The sequence below is a fragment of the Salvelinus fontinalis genome, chromosome 30, assembly GCF_029448725.1.
Source record: "Salvelinus fontinalis isolate EN_2023a chromosome 30, ASM2944872v1, whole genome shotgun sequence".
Taxonomy (NCBI): Eukaryota; Metazoa; Chordata; class Actinopteri; order Salmoniformes; family Salmonidae; genus Salvelinus; species Salvelinus fontinalis.
The window spans coordinates 33822262-33841631 of NC_074694.1; the positions used below are offsets into that span (position 1 = coordinate 33822262).

At 44.7% G+C, this 19370-nt stretch overlaps 1 protein-coding gene across 1 annotated transcript in view; it reads right to left on the minus strand.

Annotated features, from left to right (window-relative positions):
- Window positions 1-367: 367 nt before the first annotated feature.
- The window catches only part of LOC129829065 (glutamate receptor ionotropic, NMDA 2C-like), a 110211-nt gene continuing 91208 nt past the window's right edge, over window positions 368-19370 (minus strand). The window contains exons 14-17 of the mRNA XM_055890537.1: window positions 15230-15390; window positions 14823-15010; window positions 14021-14253; window positions 368-5221 (exon numbers count right to left, since the gene is read on the minus strand). Of these exons, the coding sequence (XP_055746512.1) occupies window positions 3581-5221; window positions 14021-14253; window positions 14823-15010; window positions 15230-15390 (2223 nt within the window). The 3' untranslated portion in view covers window positions 368-3580. The remainder of the gene's footprint in view (window positions 5222-14020; window positions 14254-14822; window positions 15011-15229; window positions 15391-19370) is intronic.

Genomic DNA, 19370 nt, shown 5'->3' on the forward strand with positions numbered 1-19370 from the left:
GCTTGCATTGATTTAGTAACCCTAATTATGGCCATCCTACAAGGGTTAAAACTCCAATAACTTTTTAATGGATTATAATAGAAAAATGCGGTTTGGACACTTTTTTTTAGAGGGTTATCTACACAATATTATTTTACCCATTGTTTAATAAATGCGTTTTTGATTGGACACCCTTCATAGAGGGCATAGGGACAGTGGTAATAAGACAGAAACAGATGACCGAGAGTGAAGCCGGCAGTGAGAGATAAAGAGAGATAGAGCGACAGGCACAGAGAGGCAGACAGTGGTCAAAAGAGAGAAACATGGGACAGAGCAATAGAGTCACACAGAGAGATCAAAAGAGAGACTCACGGGCACGTTCGTCCAAAATACTTTTAATTGTTCTTAGTGATTAATTACAATGTGAAAAATCAGGTAATACAGATACTAGAATAGCTTTCAATGACCTCCTTTAGCTATAATTTACAGTGAGAGGAGGGAGGGGAGAAATAGTAAGTTCTGCCATCATTACACAGAGAAAGGAGAGAGAATGGAAGAGAGAGAAATAGAGAAAGAGAGAGTGGAAAAGGAAGGGACTGGGAAAAAGACGGAGAGAGAAAGAATATAAATCCAAGTAAATGCCTCACCAAGTCAGTCAGTTCTACCATTTTAAAAGTCCTGAAAGATATGCCTGAAGAGTTATTGGTTATTAGAAAGTATATATTAATACATTCATATAATACTAAAACAACAAATAGCATGATATATCTACAGTATATATTATCTATATCTAAATATACAGTGCACCCGGAAAGTATTCAGACCCCTTGACTTTTTCCACATTTCGTTACATTACAACCTTATTATGAAATTGATTAAATATGTGTTTCCCTCATCAATCTACACACAATACCCCATAATGACAAATCTAAAACATTTTCATATACATTTTTTACAATTTATAAAATTAAAAAAACAGAAATACCGTAAGTATTCAGACCCTTTGCTATGAGACTCGAAATTGAGCTCAGGTGCATCCTGTTTCCATTGATCATCCTTGAGATGTTTCTAAATTTGATTGAAGTCCACATGTGGTAAATTCAATTGATTGGACGTTATTTGGAAAGGCACACACCTGTTTATATAAGGTCCCACAGTTGACAGTGCATGTCAGAGCAATAACCAAGCCATGAAGTCAAAGGAATTGTCCGTAGAGCTCTGAGACAAGATAGTGTCGAGGCACAGATCTGGGGAAGGAAACCAAAACATTTCTGCAACATTGAAGGTCCCTAACATCACAGTGGCCTCCATCATTCTTAAATGGAAGAAGTTTGGAACCACCAAGAATCCTCCTAGAGCTGGCCGCCCGGACAAAATTAGCAATTGGGGAAGAAGGGCCTTGGTGACAGGGCAGGGAGGTGACAAAGAACCCAATTGTCACTCTGACAGAGCTCCAGAGTTCCTCTGTTGAGATGGGAGAACCTTCCATCTTGCAGCACTCCACCAATCAGGCCTTTATGTTTGAGTGGCCAGACGGAGGCCACTCCTCAGTAAAAGGCACATGACATCCCACTTGGAGTTTGCCAAAAGGCAGACCATGAGAAACAAGATTCTCTGGTCTGATAAAACCAAGATTGAACTCTTTGGCCTGAATGCCAAGCGCCACGTCTGGAGGAATCTTGGCACCATCCCTATGGTGAAACATGGTGGTGGCAGCATCATACTGTGGGGATGTACAGAGTACAGAGAGATCCTTGATGAAAAACTGCTCAAGGGCGCTCAAGACCGCGGAAGATAAACCTTCGCCCCCAGTCTAACAGGACAACAATACTAAGACAACACAGGAGTGGCTTCGGGACAAGTCTCTGAATGTTCTTGAGTGTCCCTCCCAGAGCCTGGACTTGAACCTGATCAAACATCTATGGTGAGACCTAAAAATAGCTGTGAGCGACGCTCCCCATCCAACCTGACAGAGCTTGAGAGGATCTGCAGAGAAGAATGGAAGAAACTCCCCAAATACAGGTGTGCCAAGCTTCTAGCGTCATACCCAAGAAGATTCTAGGCTGTAACCGCTGCCAAAGGTGCTTCAAGAAAGTACTGAAATTAGTGTCTGATTACTTACGTAAATGTGATATTTCAGTTTTGCAAAAATATATAAAACCTGTTTTTGCTTTTTCATTATGGGGTATTGTGTGTAGATTGATGAGGGGGGGAAACGATTCAATCCATTTTAGAATAAGGCTGTATTGTAATTTTTTTTTTTAAAGTCAAGAGGTCTGAATACTTTCCGAATGTACTGTAAATCTGATGAGAAGCCCTATTAGATTGTGTACTGCTGTGGATGTATCATCCATCCAGTGTGATGTGCTCAGAGTAGGCACATATCTAGTATCAGCCTACCTTCCCAAAAACCTTACCTTAACCATCAGGGTGGGAACACAAAACTGACCGTAGATCAACGTCCAGGATTATATAGCTTCTCAGATCACTTGTACAGCTGAAACGTTTTTATTGCACTGTAGATACACACACTAAGGGCTGGATTCAATCCGTATCCCCACAGTATCACGGAAGATCCGCGTTATAGCTCATTATAGGTAATGTTCCCACATTTGCAGGGACTGCACTTACAGTAAACCCTGCATGTCGGCTCAATCGGAAATGATCTTTGCCTTTTAATGCTGATCTTTCTCAATACTTCCGCGATAGGGATTGTGTCCAACCCTTAGCTTTCCGTATTCCTTACCAATATACAGTGTGTTCATATCTACAACGGAAACCTTTGTATTGCAATTCTTCTACAGATTCATTAACTGTACTCATACTTGTAGAAATTGCTGGGTTGTCATGGCCTTGTACATTGCAGTCAATAGATACAGGTAACTGTGATCTTGTTAGTGTGTATGGTTGTGGCAGGTTTTTTTGCTTATACGGAGAGCTTAAGACATGTTCCCCTTTCGCTCGGCTCAGTGGAGAAGGGCTCGGATATAACCCGGCAAGGGCTGACAAAACACAGAACACACACAGCACACATACACACACACAGAATACACACACACAGCTCTCTGGGCTATGTGACATCTTTGAGAGCATCTGTCCCACACAGCAACACTACTGACTCTGTACATCGTGGCCACGTAATACAATGCACAGAACACAGGAATATAATGTTTCAAAGCAGCAAGTAAAATCCACATTCCATCAAAAGCCAAGGGTGCTTCAAAGGGTTCTCCTATAGGGACAGTCGAAGAACCATTTTAGGGTCTAGATAGCACCTTTTTTCTAAGAGTGTAAAATTTGAAGAAAAAGGGACGTCACTGTGCTAGGCTGAGCTAGCTACAGTACAGTCACCTCCAAAATGTCCAATTAACATTCAGTCAAATACTCTACTTTGTCTGTTCAATAAGGAATAAGGAAGTTCAACTGTCCAACATAACCACCCCTCAGCTTACCACCTTTACTGTACAAATCCTTTGTGTACATGTTTCTGTGTATGAGACATCGGTCACTGTGGATCACAAATCTTAAATGTGGAAGTCAAACAGTATATTCTATTGTATAAATTCCAGTATGTAAAGTCTGCAGTGTTTGTCTGTGTCTCTCAGACCTCTGACTCCAGACTAGACACGCGTCCCCAGGGCTGGGTCACACAGGATCTGTCCTCAGACCTCAAACCTACTGATGCATCTCCTCTCTGGGGCTCTAAGCCCGGATCCTGGTCCTCTCGGTAGGCTCCATTGGCCCCATAGGCTCCATACAGACTGTCCTGGTACAGCAACCCCCTCTGGCCTCGAAAGCCACCTCCACAGGGCAGGAGCTGGCATACTGGGCTGGGACTAGGGTATGTACCGGGGCTGGGGCTGGCATGGTTGCTGGATGCCTGGGAATGGGCCTGGAGGTCCAGGGGGCCATGATAGAGTGGCAGCCCAGGGTAGGAGGTTAGATAGTGGGAGTACTGTCTGCTGAGCAGGTTGGTGGCTCTCCGAACCCCCCCAAGGCCTACCCCCCCTCCGCCTCCCTGACTCCCCAGCATGGCCTCCCTGTAGGTGGGCAGGTGGGTGGAGTTTGAGTACCGCAGCTTCTTACGTCCGTTCCCTTTCCTCTGGTCCTGCCTTATATGGAGATACGCATGCTGGCGAGTTGAGGTGGCAGGGTAGCATAGGTTGTTCCGGAGGGGGGCGGGGTTGTAGAGTTTAGTGGGAGTTTCTTGGTCGGCCATGACGCAGGGGAACAGGTCTGGTAAAGCAGAATGTGATTGGCAATCAAGGGATGTAGGCGGAGTTTCGTCCGGCTGGAGAATCCGCTCACTCCCCCAGGTGGCTCGGAGGAAAGATGGCCGTCGGTGGAGCCTCTGTCTGCCTGCCAGAACCAGCTCCTCCAGGGGAAGGGGCCAGGCGCCAACGGAGCCTTCTACCCCAGGACAGAGCACCGTTCCTGCGTACAGGGAGTCGGGCATCTGGGGCGAGACGTTGTTCTCCTGGAGGTGGTTGGCCCGGAGTTCAGCCAGACACACCGTCTTCTCCTCCCTGCGCCTCCTCCTCTCTCCTCCTCCTGATTCCCCTGAGAGGAGGCTCTTGCTCCTCCTATTCTTCCTGGAGGGTTCTGTGTGGGATGGATGGGAGATGGCAGAGGGGTGGTGAGAGAAGGGGTAGATGTCTGGCTGCTGAAGCTCACTATAGGGGATGAAAGGAGAGCGGGGGTGGGAGATGTGCTGGGGCTCCACATACAGCCTACCTGTGGAGGGTTGAGAGTAGGAAGAGAGGGGGTCCCCCCCAGCCAGGTCAAGGTGAGGGCTACTGAGACTAGAAACAGAAAGTGGTCTGTCGTAGAGGGAGGAAGTGCGAGCCGGGAGCGTGTATCGTAGCGGCGTGGGTCTCGCCAGCCCCTTCTGCCTGTTCAGAGAAGTCACTACACCCAGCGTGCAGTATTGCGGGATGAGGGGGTGCTCGGGGGACAGGTGTGTGTGTGTGTTCTCTGTGACATGAGAAAACCCTCCTGGAACCATTTCCGTGGTGACCTGCTGCGGAATGTGGACTGGCAGGTTGCCGCCATGGCGACCCCAGTGTTCTATGGTCTTGGTGGCGTGGTCCAGTGAGGTCTCGACCTGGGCAGAGTTGACCAGGTCTTTAGCAGTGCGTAACATCTTAAGCATGTTTGCCTGGGCGTAGTTAGTTGTCAGATCTGAGTTTGCAAGGTTAGGGTGGTCTGGTTCCTCCACCCCGTTGAAGCAACTGTAGATTCCCTGGGAGATGGAAAAGAGAGGGAGAAAGGAATAGAGGAGGTTAGATAGAGGGAGGGAAAGTAGAGGAAGGGAGAGAGGAATGGGGGGGTAGGAGTGAGAAAATGACAATCTATTACACTTAACCTTCAGCTAACCTAGAAGCCCTGTAGAGAGAAGACTTGGCTCAAAAGTTACCTCACATATAGTAAGAAAGTAATTTCATTCAACTAATTTTCCCAGTTTACAGAAGTTATGAATTCATTTTACATTCCCCTGATTATACAGAACAACCCGTTTGTTGTGTTCGAGACCACCTAAAGCGAGACCGATTCAAGACCAAGAACAGAAAAATGTCCACTTCAAGATCATGATTTAATTTAGTCAAATCCCCACCATAATAAGAGTTGAAAATGTCCAGTATTTCAGTGTTCATATTTCAGAACAACATATGGATTCTTTAGAATTTCAAAATAGTGGAAAAAATGCATGCTGAGGGAAAATAGAGCTGCTCTATAAATTATTACTATTGTAACAGTCCTGACCTATTTATGTTAGTTTTATGTGTTTATGGTCAGGGCATGTGTTTTGGGTGGGCAGTCTATGTTACCTGTTTCTATGTTGGTTTCGGTTTGCCTGGTATGGCTCTTGATTAGAGGCAGGTGGTTTGCATTTTCCTCTAATCAAGAGTCATATTTAGGTAGGGCATTATCACTGTGTGTTTGTGGGTGATTGTCTCCTGTGATGTCTTCGTTGTGTTCGATGTATTTCACTTTTGGAGCTGTTTGGCTGTTCGTATGTTTCGATGTCCGTTCCTGTTCGTGAGTTTACGTTTGTCCATGTAAGTTTATGTTCAGGTTGCGTGTACGTCGTTTTCTTATTTTGTAGTTTGTTAAAGTGTTTGTTTTCGTGTCATCAGTTTTCGTATTAAATAAAAAAGATGGCATATTTCCCTGACTCCGCATATTGGTCTGAAGATCCTTCTCTCCTCACCTCTTCCGAGGATGAGGAAAGCGACAGCTATTACAGAATCACCCACCAAAATACAGAGACCAAGCGGTATGGGAAAAATGCTCGACGGAGCAACAAGGACTTTTGGACTTGGGAGGAGATCCTGTCTGGTAGAGGACCCTGGGCGCAAACTGGAGGAAATCGCTGCTCTCGTGAGAAGAGTGAGGCAGCCACAGCCCAGGAGCGCTGGTATGAGGAGGCAGCTAGGAGACGTGGATGGAAGCCGGAGATTCAAGCTCGTAACCGGAATTATGAGGGGACACGTCTTGCACGGAAGCCCGAAAAGCCCGTGAGTAACTCCCAAAAATTTCTTGGGGGGGGGCTAAGGGGTTGTGGGCCAAGGGCAGGTAGGAGACCTGCGCCCACTTCCCAGGCTAACCGTGGAGAGCGGGAGTACGGGCAGACACCGTGTTACGCAGTAGAGCGCACGGTGTCTCCTGTACGTGTGCATAGCCCAGTGCGGGTTATTCCACCTCCCCGCACTGGTAGGGCTAGATTGGGCATTGAGCCAGGTGTCATGAGGCCGGCTCAACGCGTCTGGTCTCCAGTGCGTCTCCTCGGGCCGGCATACATGGCACCTGCCTTACGCATGGTTTCCCCGGTTCGCCTGCATAGCCCAGTGCGGGCTATTCCACCTCGCCGCACTGGCAGGGCGACCGGGAGCATTCAACCAGGTAAGGTTGGGCAGGCTCAATGCTCAAGAGAGCCAGTACGCCTGCACGGTCCGGTATTTCCGGCGCCACCTCCCCGCCCCAGCCTAGTACCTACAGTGCCTATATTACGCACTAGGCTACCAGTGCATTTCCAGAGCCCTGTTCCTCCTCCACGCACTCTCCCTATAGTGCGTGTATCCAGTTCGGTGCCTCCAGTTCCGGCCCCACGCACTAAGCTACCAGTGCGTCTCCAGAGCCCTGTACACACTGTATATTCTCCCCCTACTAATCCTGATGTGCTTGTCCTCAGGCCGGCGTCACCAGTGCCGGTACCACGCATCAGGGATAGAGTAGGCTCTGAGAATACAGTGTGCCCTGTCCCTGCTCCCCGCACTAGTAGGAAGGTGCTTGTCATTAGCACGGTGCCTCCAGTTCCGGCACCACGCACCAGGTCTACAGTGCGCCATATCCGGCCAGAGCCATCCGTCTCCCCAGCGCCATCTGAGCCATCCGTCTCCCCAGCGCCATCTGAGCCATCCGTCTCCCCAGCGCCATCTGAGCCATCCGTCTCCCCAGCGCCATCTGAGTCATCCGTCTGCCAGGAGCCTGCAAAGCCGCCCGTCTGCCATGAGCCTGCAAAGCCGCCCGTCTGCCATGAGCCTACAGAGCCATCCGCCAGACAGGAGCCGCTAGAGCCATCAGCCAGACAGGAGCCGCTAGAGCCGTCAGCCAGACAGGATCTGCCAGAGCCGCCAACCAGACAGGATCTGCCAGAGCCGCCAACCAGACAGGATCTGCCAGAGCCGCCAACTGAGAGCCATGAGCAGCCAGAGCCGTCAGAGAGCCATGAGCAGCCAGAGCCGTCAAAGAGCCATGAGCAGCCAGAGCCGTCAAAGAGCCATGAGCAGCCAGAGCCGTCAGTGAGCCATGAGCAGCCAGAGCCGTCAGAGAGCCATGAGCAGCCAGAGCCGTCAGAGCGCCATGAGCGTCGAGAGCCGTCAGCCTGCCATGAGCGTCGAGAGCCGTCAGCCTGCCATGAGCGTCGAGAGCCGTCAGCCTGCCATGAGCGTCGAGAGCCGTCAGCCTGCCATGAGCGTCGAGAGCCGTCAGCCTGCCATGAGCGTCAAGAGCCGTCAGCCTGCCATGAGCGTAGAGAGCCGTCAGCCAGCATGGACCTGCCAGAGCCGTCCAAACAGGACCTGCCAGAGTCCTTCAGCCGGGATCTGCCCCTTGTCCCGGTGTTGCCCCTTGTCCCGGTGTTGCCCCTTGTCCCGGTGCTGCCCCTTGTCCCGGTGCTGCCCCTTGTCCCGGTGCTGCCCCTTGTCCCGGTGCTGCCCCTTGTCCCAGTGATGGTCCTTATCCTGGTGCTGCCCCTTGTTCTGGTGCTGCCCCTTGTCCCGGTGCTACCCCTTGTCCCGGTGCTGCCCCTTGTCCTGGTGCTAGCTGTTTATTTAGGGGAAGGTAGTGTTAGGGTGGGCATTAGAAGGGGTAGAAAGAAGAGGGGAGTGACTATGGTGGTACGGGGACAGCGTCCTGAACCGGAACCACCACCGTGGTCAACTGCCCACCCGGACCCCCCCCTGGACTTTGTGCTGGTGCGCCCGGCGTTCGCACCTTGGGGGGGGGTACTGTAACAGTCCTGACCTATTTATGTTAGTTTTTATGTGTTTATGGTCAGGGCATGTGTTTTGGGTGGGCAGTCTATGTTACCTGTTTCTATGTTGGTTTCGGTTTGCCTGGTATGGCTCTTGATTAGAGGCAGGTGGTTTGCATTTTCCTCTAATCAAGAGTCATATTTAGGTAGGGCATTATCACTGTGTGTTTGTGGGTGATTGTCTCCTGTGATGTCTTCGTTGTGTTCGATGTATTTCACTTTTGGAGCTGTTTGGCTGTTCGTATGTTTCGATGTCCGTTCCTGTTCGTGAGTTTACGTTTGTCCATGTAAGTTTATGTTCAGGTTGCGTGTACGTCGTTTTCTTATTTTGTAGTTTGTTAAAGTGTTTGTTTTCGTGTCATCAGTTTTCGTATTAAATAAAAAAGATGGCATATTTCCCTGACTCCGCATATTGGTCTGAAGATCCTTCTCTCCTCACCTCTTCCGAGGATGAGGAAAGCGACAGCTATTACAACTATCCCAAGCACAGTGGGGAACAATGGGCCTTCTACACTTTCAGAGAAAGCTAAGGATTTATAAAATAATGATTACAATAGTATAATAATAATGATCATTCTATTATTATTTGCAATGATGTTCTGATTTAATCTCTTCAGGTTTTGTTTGAAAGGATATGATAGGGAAAACTAAAGGGAAAATAATATCCAATCAGGATTTTGATCTCTGGGAGATACATCTCGCTAGCTAAGTCAGCCATTGGCTAGGCCAACAGAATCTAGACGAAGGAATCTGCCAATAAATTGTAGTAGGACAACATTTTGGAGTGACAGTGGAATCAACCGATCACATTTTGACTTAATGGGTGGGACCGTTTTTACAAAACGCATGGAAACTTTTGCCTTCTTGAAGGCCAACAGGTCACTGCACAATAGTGAGCAGTAGTTTTCCCACAGTCTAGCTAGCTAGCTTTTGTTGTCGGCTAGTTTTTAGTGGCTGTAGCAGGTGTTATGAAAGAGGATATTGTTGCTTTTTTGTTAGCTTATCCCTTTTCAATAATACATTTCAACAAGAAGTTAAGTTTCAAATTATCAACATCCGGGTGTTTTTTCGTTTTTATAACACTTGCTGTGTTATAGCCATCTCTTTGAAAATAACTTATGTTTGTGAAACACACATTTAAAGTGGAACTAACAGCATTTTAGCAACATAAAATTTGATAAAATTCTTTTCATGAACACCCCCAAGAAGAAAATGGTCATTTTCACGTTTTCATAAATTCTTAGAATGTTTGGGAATTATTTATAGTAAGGCACATGTGACAATTCTATAGCAATATAGAGTGAGAACGTGGCATTTGGTCTACAGAGACTGGTGAGCTATAGCCAATCAGATCTACAGTAGGCCTTTAAACAAACAAGCCATTTGCCATACAGCCCTGCTATCATTCACTTTTAACTGGACTGTGTGTTTACAGGCAGTTGCAACAGCACGACTTTAGATAATTAGAACTCATTCGAAAAAAGCCACAAAATACACCTGAAAGGATTTCTGCAAATGTGTTAACACCATGGGAGTCCTCTTACATTTGGGAACTTTACAGTGCTATTGATCAAGCAACCATGAACAGTTAGGCTCTCTCTCCCTCAGTTACGCACATCAAGAAGTTAAAAAACTAACGCTAGCCGGAGCAAGATGAGCTAAAATCTAACGAAAGAACGTTAGATAAACCCTCTCAAACGTTTTCAGCTAGTAGGCCAAACCATGGGGAATTGTAGCCTCCTCGTCCTTCTGCAGCTTGCCTGCCAATGCATGCTTGTCCCAACCAAGCACCCAAGCTGACTGGTTAAATTTGCCTAGCTTGCTAGCTAGCTACTTCCAGACACAAATTAGAGAACACCTCACTCTGACAATTTGACTTGCCGTAGCAGAGCTGGTTAGGCTGTTTACATGTTATCTAGTGCACTCTTGACTAACTATTACTTTTTTGTCTACATTTATTGACACCAGTCATATTCAGCAGGTGTTGCGCATTTGTAAATTCATCAGTTGTTCTGCACTCTGGCAAACTCAAACGAGAGTGCTCCGAAGAAAGATATGAGGGGAAGAAGTCAGTCACTCACCCACTCCTCCAATGGCTTGACATGACATCCTCCTAGCAGTTTGATAGCTAGCTAGATAACATTAGAATATGTGTTTTTAGCTTGCTATATAAATAGATACCCTAGCCTATTAGCAACGTTATTTATGACTGTGATCATTACGATGTGATTATTGCATTCGTTGCCCTTGCTAGTTTGATCGTATTGACATTCCCAGCCTTAGTTACATTTATTTTTTTTATTTTTTTTATTTCACCTTTATTTAACCAGGTAGGCTAGTTGAGAAAAAGTTCTCATTTACAACTGCGACCTGGCCAAGATAAAGCACATTAGTTCGACACATACAACAACACAGTTAAACATGGAATAAACAAACATACAGTCAATAATACAGTAGGGGAAAAAAGTCTATATACAGTGAGTGCAAATGAGGTAAGATAAGGGAGGTAAGGCAATAAATAGGCCATGGTGGTGAAGTAATTACAATATAGCAATTAAACACTGGAATGGTAGATGTGAGGAAGATGAATGTTTCATGTTTTAAAGTACTTCATGTCATCGGTGTTTGTCCAGAATATTGAGTCATTGAAACAGAAACAGTGCATCCCGAATGGAGGCAGCAAACAATGTACCAGGCCAGCTGTGATTTACAACCTGATAGCAATATTTTGGGACGACCAGGAAATGTATTGGTGAATTATATTAATCATGCACTGAACTGCATTAATCTATTCTGACAACAATGTCTTAGTGTAAATCATGGAGCATTGAGTCAAATAGATCTTTAAAACTTCAAATAAAGTTGGTTTTGTAGCATAAACTGGGAATTTTATATTTTTTTACTGATATTATGATTGTCTGTCTGTTTCATATCTGAATATTTTAGGTCACCGGTTACTTTGTGTGCTAAACGTGATTTTTTTTTTTTGCAATGGGAAAGAGTCGTTGTACCTTTCGATTGGGAATTGCTTAATGCTTGTGTTTTTGTAATGTTATGATTGGAACCTACTGGCTTATCTTGCCTGAGTTTATGGACTGCTTATCCTTTAACATCATGCTGCATGTGACTGCTGTCTTTCCATCGGCCCTATGTAATGGTGCCTGCAGAAGTGGGTATAATAACATTTTGCCAAAAGTTCCCAAACGGCCCGCCCAGCGAAGGAAAGGCACCCTAGTGTGAAATATCTAATATCTAGTTTTTGAGTTTTCCTATAGATTTTTCAGGTTCTCACTCTCAATCACACTTATTTTAAATAAAAAGTTTTTAAAAAAATTGTCCACAACAACCACCTCAGTCTGATTGGGTGGGCCTGTCATAGCCTGGCTCCCCAGTAGGTGGGCCTCTGTCCACCCAGGTCCACCCATGTCTACGCCCCTGATGCAAAAGGCACATGATGACAATTGCGCATCACAAATAGCAGTGGTGTAAAGTACTTAAGTAAACATACTTTAAAGTACTACTTAAGTCGTTTTTTGGGGTATCTTTACTATTTATATTTTTGACAACTTTTAATTCACTACATTCCTAAAAGAAAATGGTCTAATTCACACACATATCAAGAGAACGTCGCTGGTCATCCCTACACATGCTTTGTTTGTTATTGATGTCTGAGTGCTGGAGAGTGCCCCCTGGCTATCCGTCATTTTAAAAAACATGAAAATGGCGCAGTCTGGTTTGCTTTATAGAAGCAATTTGAAATGATTTATACTTCTACTTGTGATACTTAAGTATAATTATTTTAGCAATTACATTTACTTTTGAAACTTAAGTATATTAAAAATGAATACTTTTAGACTTTTACTCAAGTAGGATTTTACTGGGTGACTTTCACTTTTATTTGAGTCATTTTCTATTAAGGTATGTTCCTCTTTTACTTTTACTCAAGTATGTCAATTGGGTACTTTTTCCACCACTGACAAATAGCCTACTAATCAACACTTCAGACTAACATTTTACTAAACTCTGATCTATGAATATTACTCCTGCTTATTATGAAGAAAAAATACATCTGTTTAACTTTGTAAACTCAAGGTGTGTTTAGAATTATTTTTGTTGTATTAATGCTATTTAATCTCTCCTCAGACTAATATTATTCTGTTTGTCCTGTGGGTACCTTTGCCACTGTTCCACCCCTTGTGTATTGCGCTGTCATGGTGTATTTGGCTATAGTCAGCATTTACCGGCTACCATTGTCATTCTTCTCTGAGCTGCTCCATGCCAAAACTAGTTGAGAGCTGCACGCTCTTGCTGCCTGCAGATGATATTCTGCTGAAACTAGGCTTTTTGTGCGGCGCGCATGTGAATATATCTCACGTGCTTTGCAATTGTGGAGGCTTCTTTTGTGCACGATTTCTCTATTGTACAGCATCATTGATAAGTCGCATGCCTCTACTACACCACTTTGATACGCATCAGTAGGGATTAAGAAGTGAGTATACGCAATGCCCATTGAAAGAAAAGTAGGTGTATGGTTTATACCTGCGTATAGCCTCCACCACTGGCCCTTTGTGTTCTACAAAAAGTGCACTCCCCTTCATGAGTGCGCTGGTATTACAGTTGATGTCCTTTCGGAATCGCGAACCTGGGAGACACTGAAGGCCTATAGGTTTGCCACTGCGCAAACATGTCTATAATAGATATAAAGGCTGTTATCATGCTGTATTCATGTTTGAAGAATATTTGGCCTGGCTGAATGGAATCTGATAATCATGAGTTTTTACTCTGCTGCTAGTCCTCACTGTCCGAGACCCGAGTCAAGCCCGAACAAGACCGACACTCAATATGTGGTCTCGATACCGGACTTGAGATCAAGACCTGTCTTGAGTACTTTAACACTGCCTATAGCTAAACAAACACACACACAATGAACACACACACACACACACACACACACACTGAACACACTTGCTGAGCAAATAGTCTCATACTGCATCAGCAAACAGAGAGCCGAGTCTCCTGACTGCCCTGTTCACAGTCGACTGAAAAACTGACAAAGCCCAAATTAATTTGGCCCTCAGGGGCCCCCGTAGGGATTAATTATCAGATAGTAATTTAGCTGCAAATCTGATAAGCCCTGATACAGGCACAACTCTGCAATTACACTCTGCTAGAGCAGGACGTGCACACACACACGCACTCTGTAAGAGTGGTGTTGGAGTTGTGTCTATAGATTTTTGGCTAGTAATGTTTTTCTTATTCCTTCCTTGCGCCTGCCTCTCCTCTCGCCAACAACCGCGCTTTCATTACATAGATTGCTTGTTGATTAACACTCATGTTGAGCTGGAATTGTGACTGTGGTTCGTGCTCATTATAACTATGGCTGGCAGATGATAACGTAGTCATTGAAATGATAGGCTGTGTAAACAGTACTAAGAGCTCATATCAGGCTCATACATTTGCCACACACCCTCTCTCTCTCTCTCTCTCTCTCTAAACCTCTCTCACCCTGCTGATAGCGAGCAGGAAGTCCATGCGAGGAGACTTGTCTAGTTTCTTGCGTAGTTTCCAGTAGAGTAGATGTTCCCAGGCAAACACCAAGAGACTGAGCCCCATGGCCACCAGCAGCATGTAGAAGACCCCGGCCATGTTGTCTATGTCCAGCTTACTACTCATCACCTCGTTCTTCTCATTCTGACAGATGCCTGACAGCCAGACCGTCTCCAAGCGCTGGGTGTCACCTGGGAGAGAGGAGAGGGACATGGTCATAATCCCCTTGAGGAGGGACTCACAAGTGAATAACTAGTCAGATCCAGCTGCTTTAGCTTTCTCTCAAATAAGGGTAGGCTACTGAGGAACGCATTATTTATGACTTACAAATTGGGGTTAGCAGTGAACAAGAGACGACTTCCATAATTCTCCCATATCAGTATGACCACAGATGGGTAATTGCACTGAAGCTCCTGTTACACCTGCAAAAGAAACCTTTTCTGTGTCTGTATGTGTGTGTGTTGTATAGTTTTGTATTCCCAACACAGTCCTCGTGATATCTCTAACACCTCCCTGTGGTCCCTACGGTCCTACTGTGATAGCAGATATTAACTCCTACTGTGTGAGTCTGTGTGCCCATAGTGGTTATCATCCTCACACCTCCCTACTGCGAGGAAGGATATTAACTCTCTCTCTAAGCTTCACCCCTGGTGTTGCTGCACACACTGTCATCAACAAATGGAGAAGTGCCAGCTCTATGGGCCGTGTGTGTGTGTGTGTGTGTGTGCGTGCGCGCGCGCATATGTTTGCAGTGGCACACCGTCTCCCAGGAACTGCAGCAAGGCCAGGTCAATGGGTCGTTTCCATCTGGAATCTTTCTGCAGGGCTATGCCATAGCCTGTCGTGGCAAACACTTTCCCGGAGCCGATAGTCACAAGCTTACAGCCCTCGTCCTTCCCTGCCATGTAGTTCAACACCGCAGCATCATAGATGAATGCATCCAGCTTCCTATTGAATGACACAAAAAAAAACAATCAGACAGTGATGTAATACATCTCCAGATTATAATAGGAATGAGTTATAAAGTAGATGCACAGGGAGCCAAATAGAACTCCTTCCAGTAAATGGGACTAAATCCAATTTTTGGGTTAATGGACTGTAATATCTTTTGAGGTCATTGGGATGAGGGTTGAGAGTTCAGTGTTAAGCGCGGTGCATTTTTCCTACCCTGTCTTGAGGCTGTTGAGGGCATCCTCCACTCCTTTCTGGTTGTATTTGACCATGTGTGCGTGCATGTCAGGGTAGTTACTTCTGATGTTCCTCTCTGTACTGCCGTTAGGGACCGTACCAAAACGGAATGGAGGGTAGTGCTCCTGAGGCTTCTGGAACTGTAGGAATTGATGAGGAGAGGAGATTCAGTTCAATGAGATCTAATTCAGAGCAGTCCTATTCATTTCAAACTGATTCAAATAAATGCAGTTCCACTTAATTCAATTAAATTTGATTGAATGTCATTCTACCCTTTTCAATTTGATTAGATTTTATATAATTCAAGGCCATTATTTTTGAGTCAATTCAATAGCCATAGATTGCCCGGACCTGCTGTTAGCCCGGACCTGCTGTTTTCGACTCTCTCTCTCTACCGCACCTGCTGTCTAACTCTGAATGATTGGCTTTGAAAAGCCAACTGACATTTACTCCTGAGGTGCTGACCTGTTGCAGCCTCTATAACCACTATGATTATTATTATTTGACCCTGCTGGTCATCTATGAACGTTTGAACATCTTGGCCATGTACTGTTATAATCTCCACCTGGCACAGCCAGAAGAGGACTGGCCACCCCTCTGAGCCTGGTTCCTCTCTAGGTTTCTTCCTAGGTTTCTGCCTTTCTAGGGAGTTTTTCCTAGTCACCGTGCTTCTACATCTGCATTGCTTGCTGTTTGGGGTTTTAGGCTAGGTTTCTGTATAGCACTTTGTGACATCGGCTGATGTAAAATATAAATACATTTGATTGATTGATTGAGTTCAGTCTACTACACTCTAAAAAAAAGCTGCTTTAAAAACAACTCAATTTGGGTAAATATAGGACAGAACACATGTTGGGTTATTTTGAACCAGCAGTTGGGTCATTTAAGAACACATTGCTAGGGACAGGTTGGGTTGTTGCTGCTGCGGTATTTAGCTAAAATCAGAGATGGGTAGACAAATATTACAACAAATATTATGGCTGAACTCAATTGTGCTGGTTAATAAAATACCTGTATTAATGGGAAAGATGTTTGAAAGGGGTATTTTGTTCTTAAATTATATTGTAAATTGTAATGGTAGAGTTATGTCCTTCATGGAGTTATCAGAATTGTACGGGAAGGTATGCTCAATCCAAGAGTACAACCAATTGATTACAGCATTGCCCCAAAAACGGAGGAGGCGGTTGGCAGCGGGAGGAGGTAGGGAACTGGTCTGTCTGCCCAATATAAAGGATCAAAACTGGTGGAGGAATAAAAATAGCATAAATAGGAAAGTATACCAGTTTCATTTGAGGACCAGGATGTTGACAACTGTGCCATACAAATTGCAAAATAGTTGGGAAGAGATTTTTGATATACTGTTTCCATGGTACAGGGTGCATGAGTTGATATATAAAACAACGCAAGATTCAAGACTTCGTGCTTTTCAGCTAAAATTATTATATAGAATTCTTGCCACCAACAAAATGTTGAATACTTGTGGCATTAAATCATCGAAGCTCTGCAAATTTTGTTGTGAGGATACAGAATCAATAGACCATTTATTCGGTATTTCCCTCAGGTAGCCTGTTTCTGGTCTCAGGTTCAGGAATGGCTGAAAATGCATAGCATTGATCGAAAACTGACCCTAGAAATAGTACTGTTAGGAGATCTGGAGAGACCTGGTCAGTCATTTACTAATATACTAATACTCTTAGTAAAAGTATTTATCTTCAACACGCAATCTGTAGATTCTATTCGATTAGATAGATTGTAATTGTACATTAAACATCATAGCATAGTTGAAAACAATGTGTTGCATAGAAACACGAAGTGGGTGGCCAGCAGAGATAGATGGGATGGGCTGAGGGAAGCTGAGGGTTGGGATGTGGAATTGGAGACAAGTGGGAGTGGAGTTGCTGTGTGAGAGAGAGAATGATGGTCAAAAGATAAAGGGAAAAAAGTCTACATAAAACATAATAAAAGTACATTTGAATGACACTAAGTGGCAGTGTTTTTACAACTAATGCCGGTTTGCCTGAGGCTAATGCCGTGCAGGTGTTTGTACACATGCATATACACACACTCTCATTCAAATAAACACATACATGTAATAGTGCCAGACATGCACCCAAACATATACAGTTGGCCTTGCTGTTATGATTTTAGTTGTCCTTGATGTCCCTTGTTTTACATTTATTTATTTATTTTTGGCGTTGTTGTTTGCTGTTTTCTTCTGTCTTTTCCTTTTTTCTCTTTAGTTAATTCTCTTGGTTGTTGGTGCATTGGGGGGGTTCTTGGGGGAATGGAATTAGTTGTATTTTCTTTTCCGGAGGGGGGGGGGGGGGGGGGGGACTGTGGGAGAGGTCTCGAATGGTTGAGGGACAGCTATTGGAGAACTGTGGGGGGAACTTGGAGGGTTCGGGTTTCACAAGATTGTGATCATGAAAAAGGAAACTATGACATATGTTTTATATTACTATCATGCACACGCACCCTCACACATAAGGATGGCTCTGTTGCGGAAAGACTGATACATGTTTGATTGTGTATTGATGCTGTATTGTTTGTCCTTCATGTTCTAATACTTTAATGTTACCCCCTCCTTGTGTTTTTTGAAATAAATCATTTAAAAAATATTAATAATAAAATCAGAGATGGGAATTATTTATATTACATGTATTTCAAAAACGTATTTTAATCACAATGTATATATAAAAGTATGTTGACACCCCTTCAAATTAGTGGATTCGGCTATTTGAGCCACATCTGTTGCTGACAGGTGTATAAAATCAGCCATGCAATCTCCATAGACAAATATTGGCAATAGAATGGCCTTACTGTCATAGGATGCCGCCTTTCCAACAAGTCACTTTGTCAAATTTTTGCCCTGCTAGAGCTTCCCTGGTCAACTGTAAGTGCTGTTTTTGTGAAATGGAAACATCTAGGAGCAGCAATGGCTGAAACGCGAAGCTCACAGAACAGGACCGATGAAGCGCATAGTGCGTTAAAAACATCTGTCCTCGGTTGAAACACTCAATACCAAAGCGAGGTCCATACAGAAATGATTTGTCGAACTTGACTGGCCTGCACAGAGCCCTGACCTCAACTCCATCGAACACCTTTGGGATGAATTAGAACGGCGACTGCGAGCCAGGCCTAATCGCCCCCAAAATCAGTGCCGACCTCACGAATGCTCGTGGCTAAATGGAAGCATGTTCCCACAGCAATGTTTCATCATCTAGTAGAAAGCCTACAAGAAGAGTGTAGGCTGTTACAGTAGAAAAGGGGGGACCAACTCCATATTTATGCCCATGATTTTGGAATGAGATTATACTTTTGGTCATATAGTGTAGTTCTGAATATTTTGTATTTGTATTACACTGGTCTGAACAACACTCCAATGTAGTATTCAGAGCCCTTGACCTTTTCCACATTTTGTTACATTACAACCTGATTCTGATATTGATTAAATCGTTTTTTTCATCATCAATCTACACACAATACACCATAATGACAAAGCAAAAACAGGTTTGTGTATTACATTTTTTTATAAATGTATTATAATTAATTTGAAATATCACATTTACACAAGTATTCAGACCCTTTTACTCAGTACTTTGTTGAAGCACCTTTGGCAGCGATTACAGCCTTGAGTCTTCCTGGGTATAACGCTACAAGCTTGGCACACCTGTATTTGGGGAGATTCTCCCATTCTTCTCTGCAGATCCATTCAAGCTCTGTCAGTTTGGTTGGGTAGCGTCGCTGCACAGCTATTTTAAGGTCTCTCCAGAGATGTTCTATTGGATTCAAGTCCGGGCTCTGGCTGGTCCACTCAAGGACATTCAGAGACTTGTCCTGAAGCCACTCCTGCATTGTCTTGGCTGTGTGGTTACAATCGTTGTTCTGTTGGAAGGTGAACCTTCACCATAGTCTGAGGTCCTGAGCGCTCTGGAGCAGGTTTTCATCTTTCCCTCGATCCTGACTAGTCTCCCAGTCCCTGCCACTGAAAAACATCCCCTAAGCATGATGCTGCCACCACCATGCTTCACCACAGGGATGGTGCCAGGTTTCATCCAGACATGAAGCTTGGAATTCGAGCCAAAGTGTTCAATCTTGGCTTCATCAGACCAGAAAATCT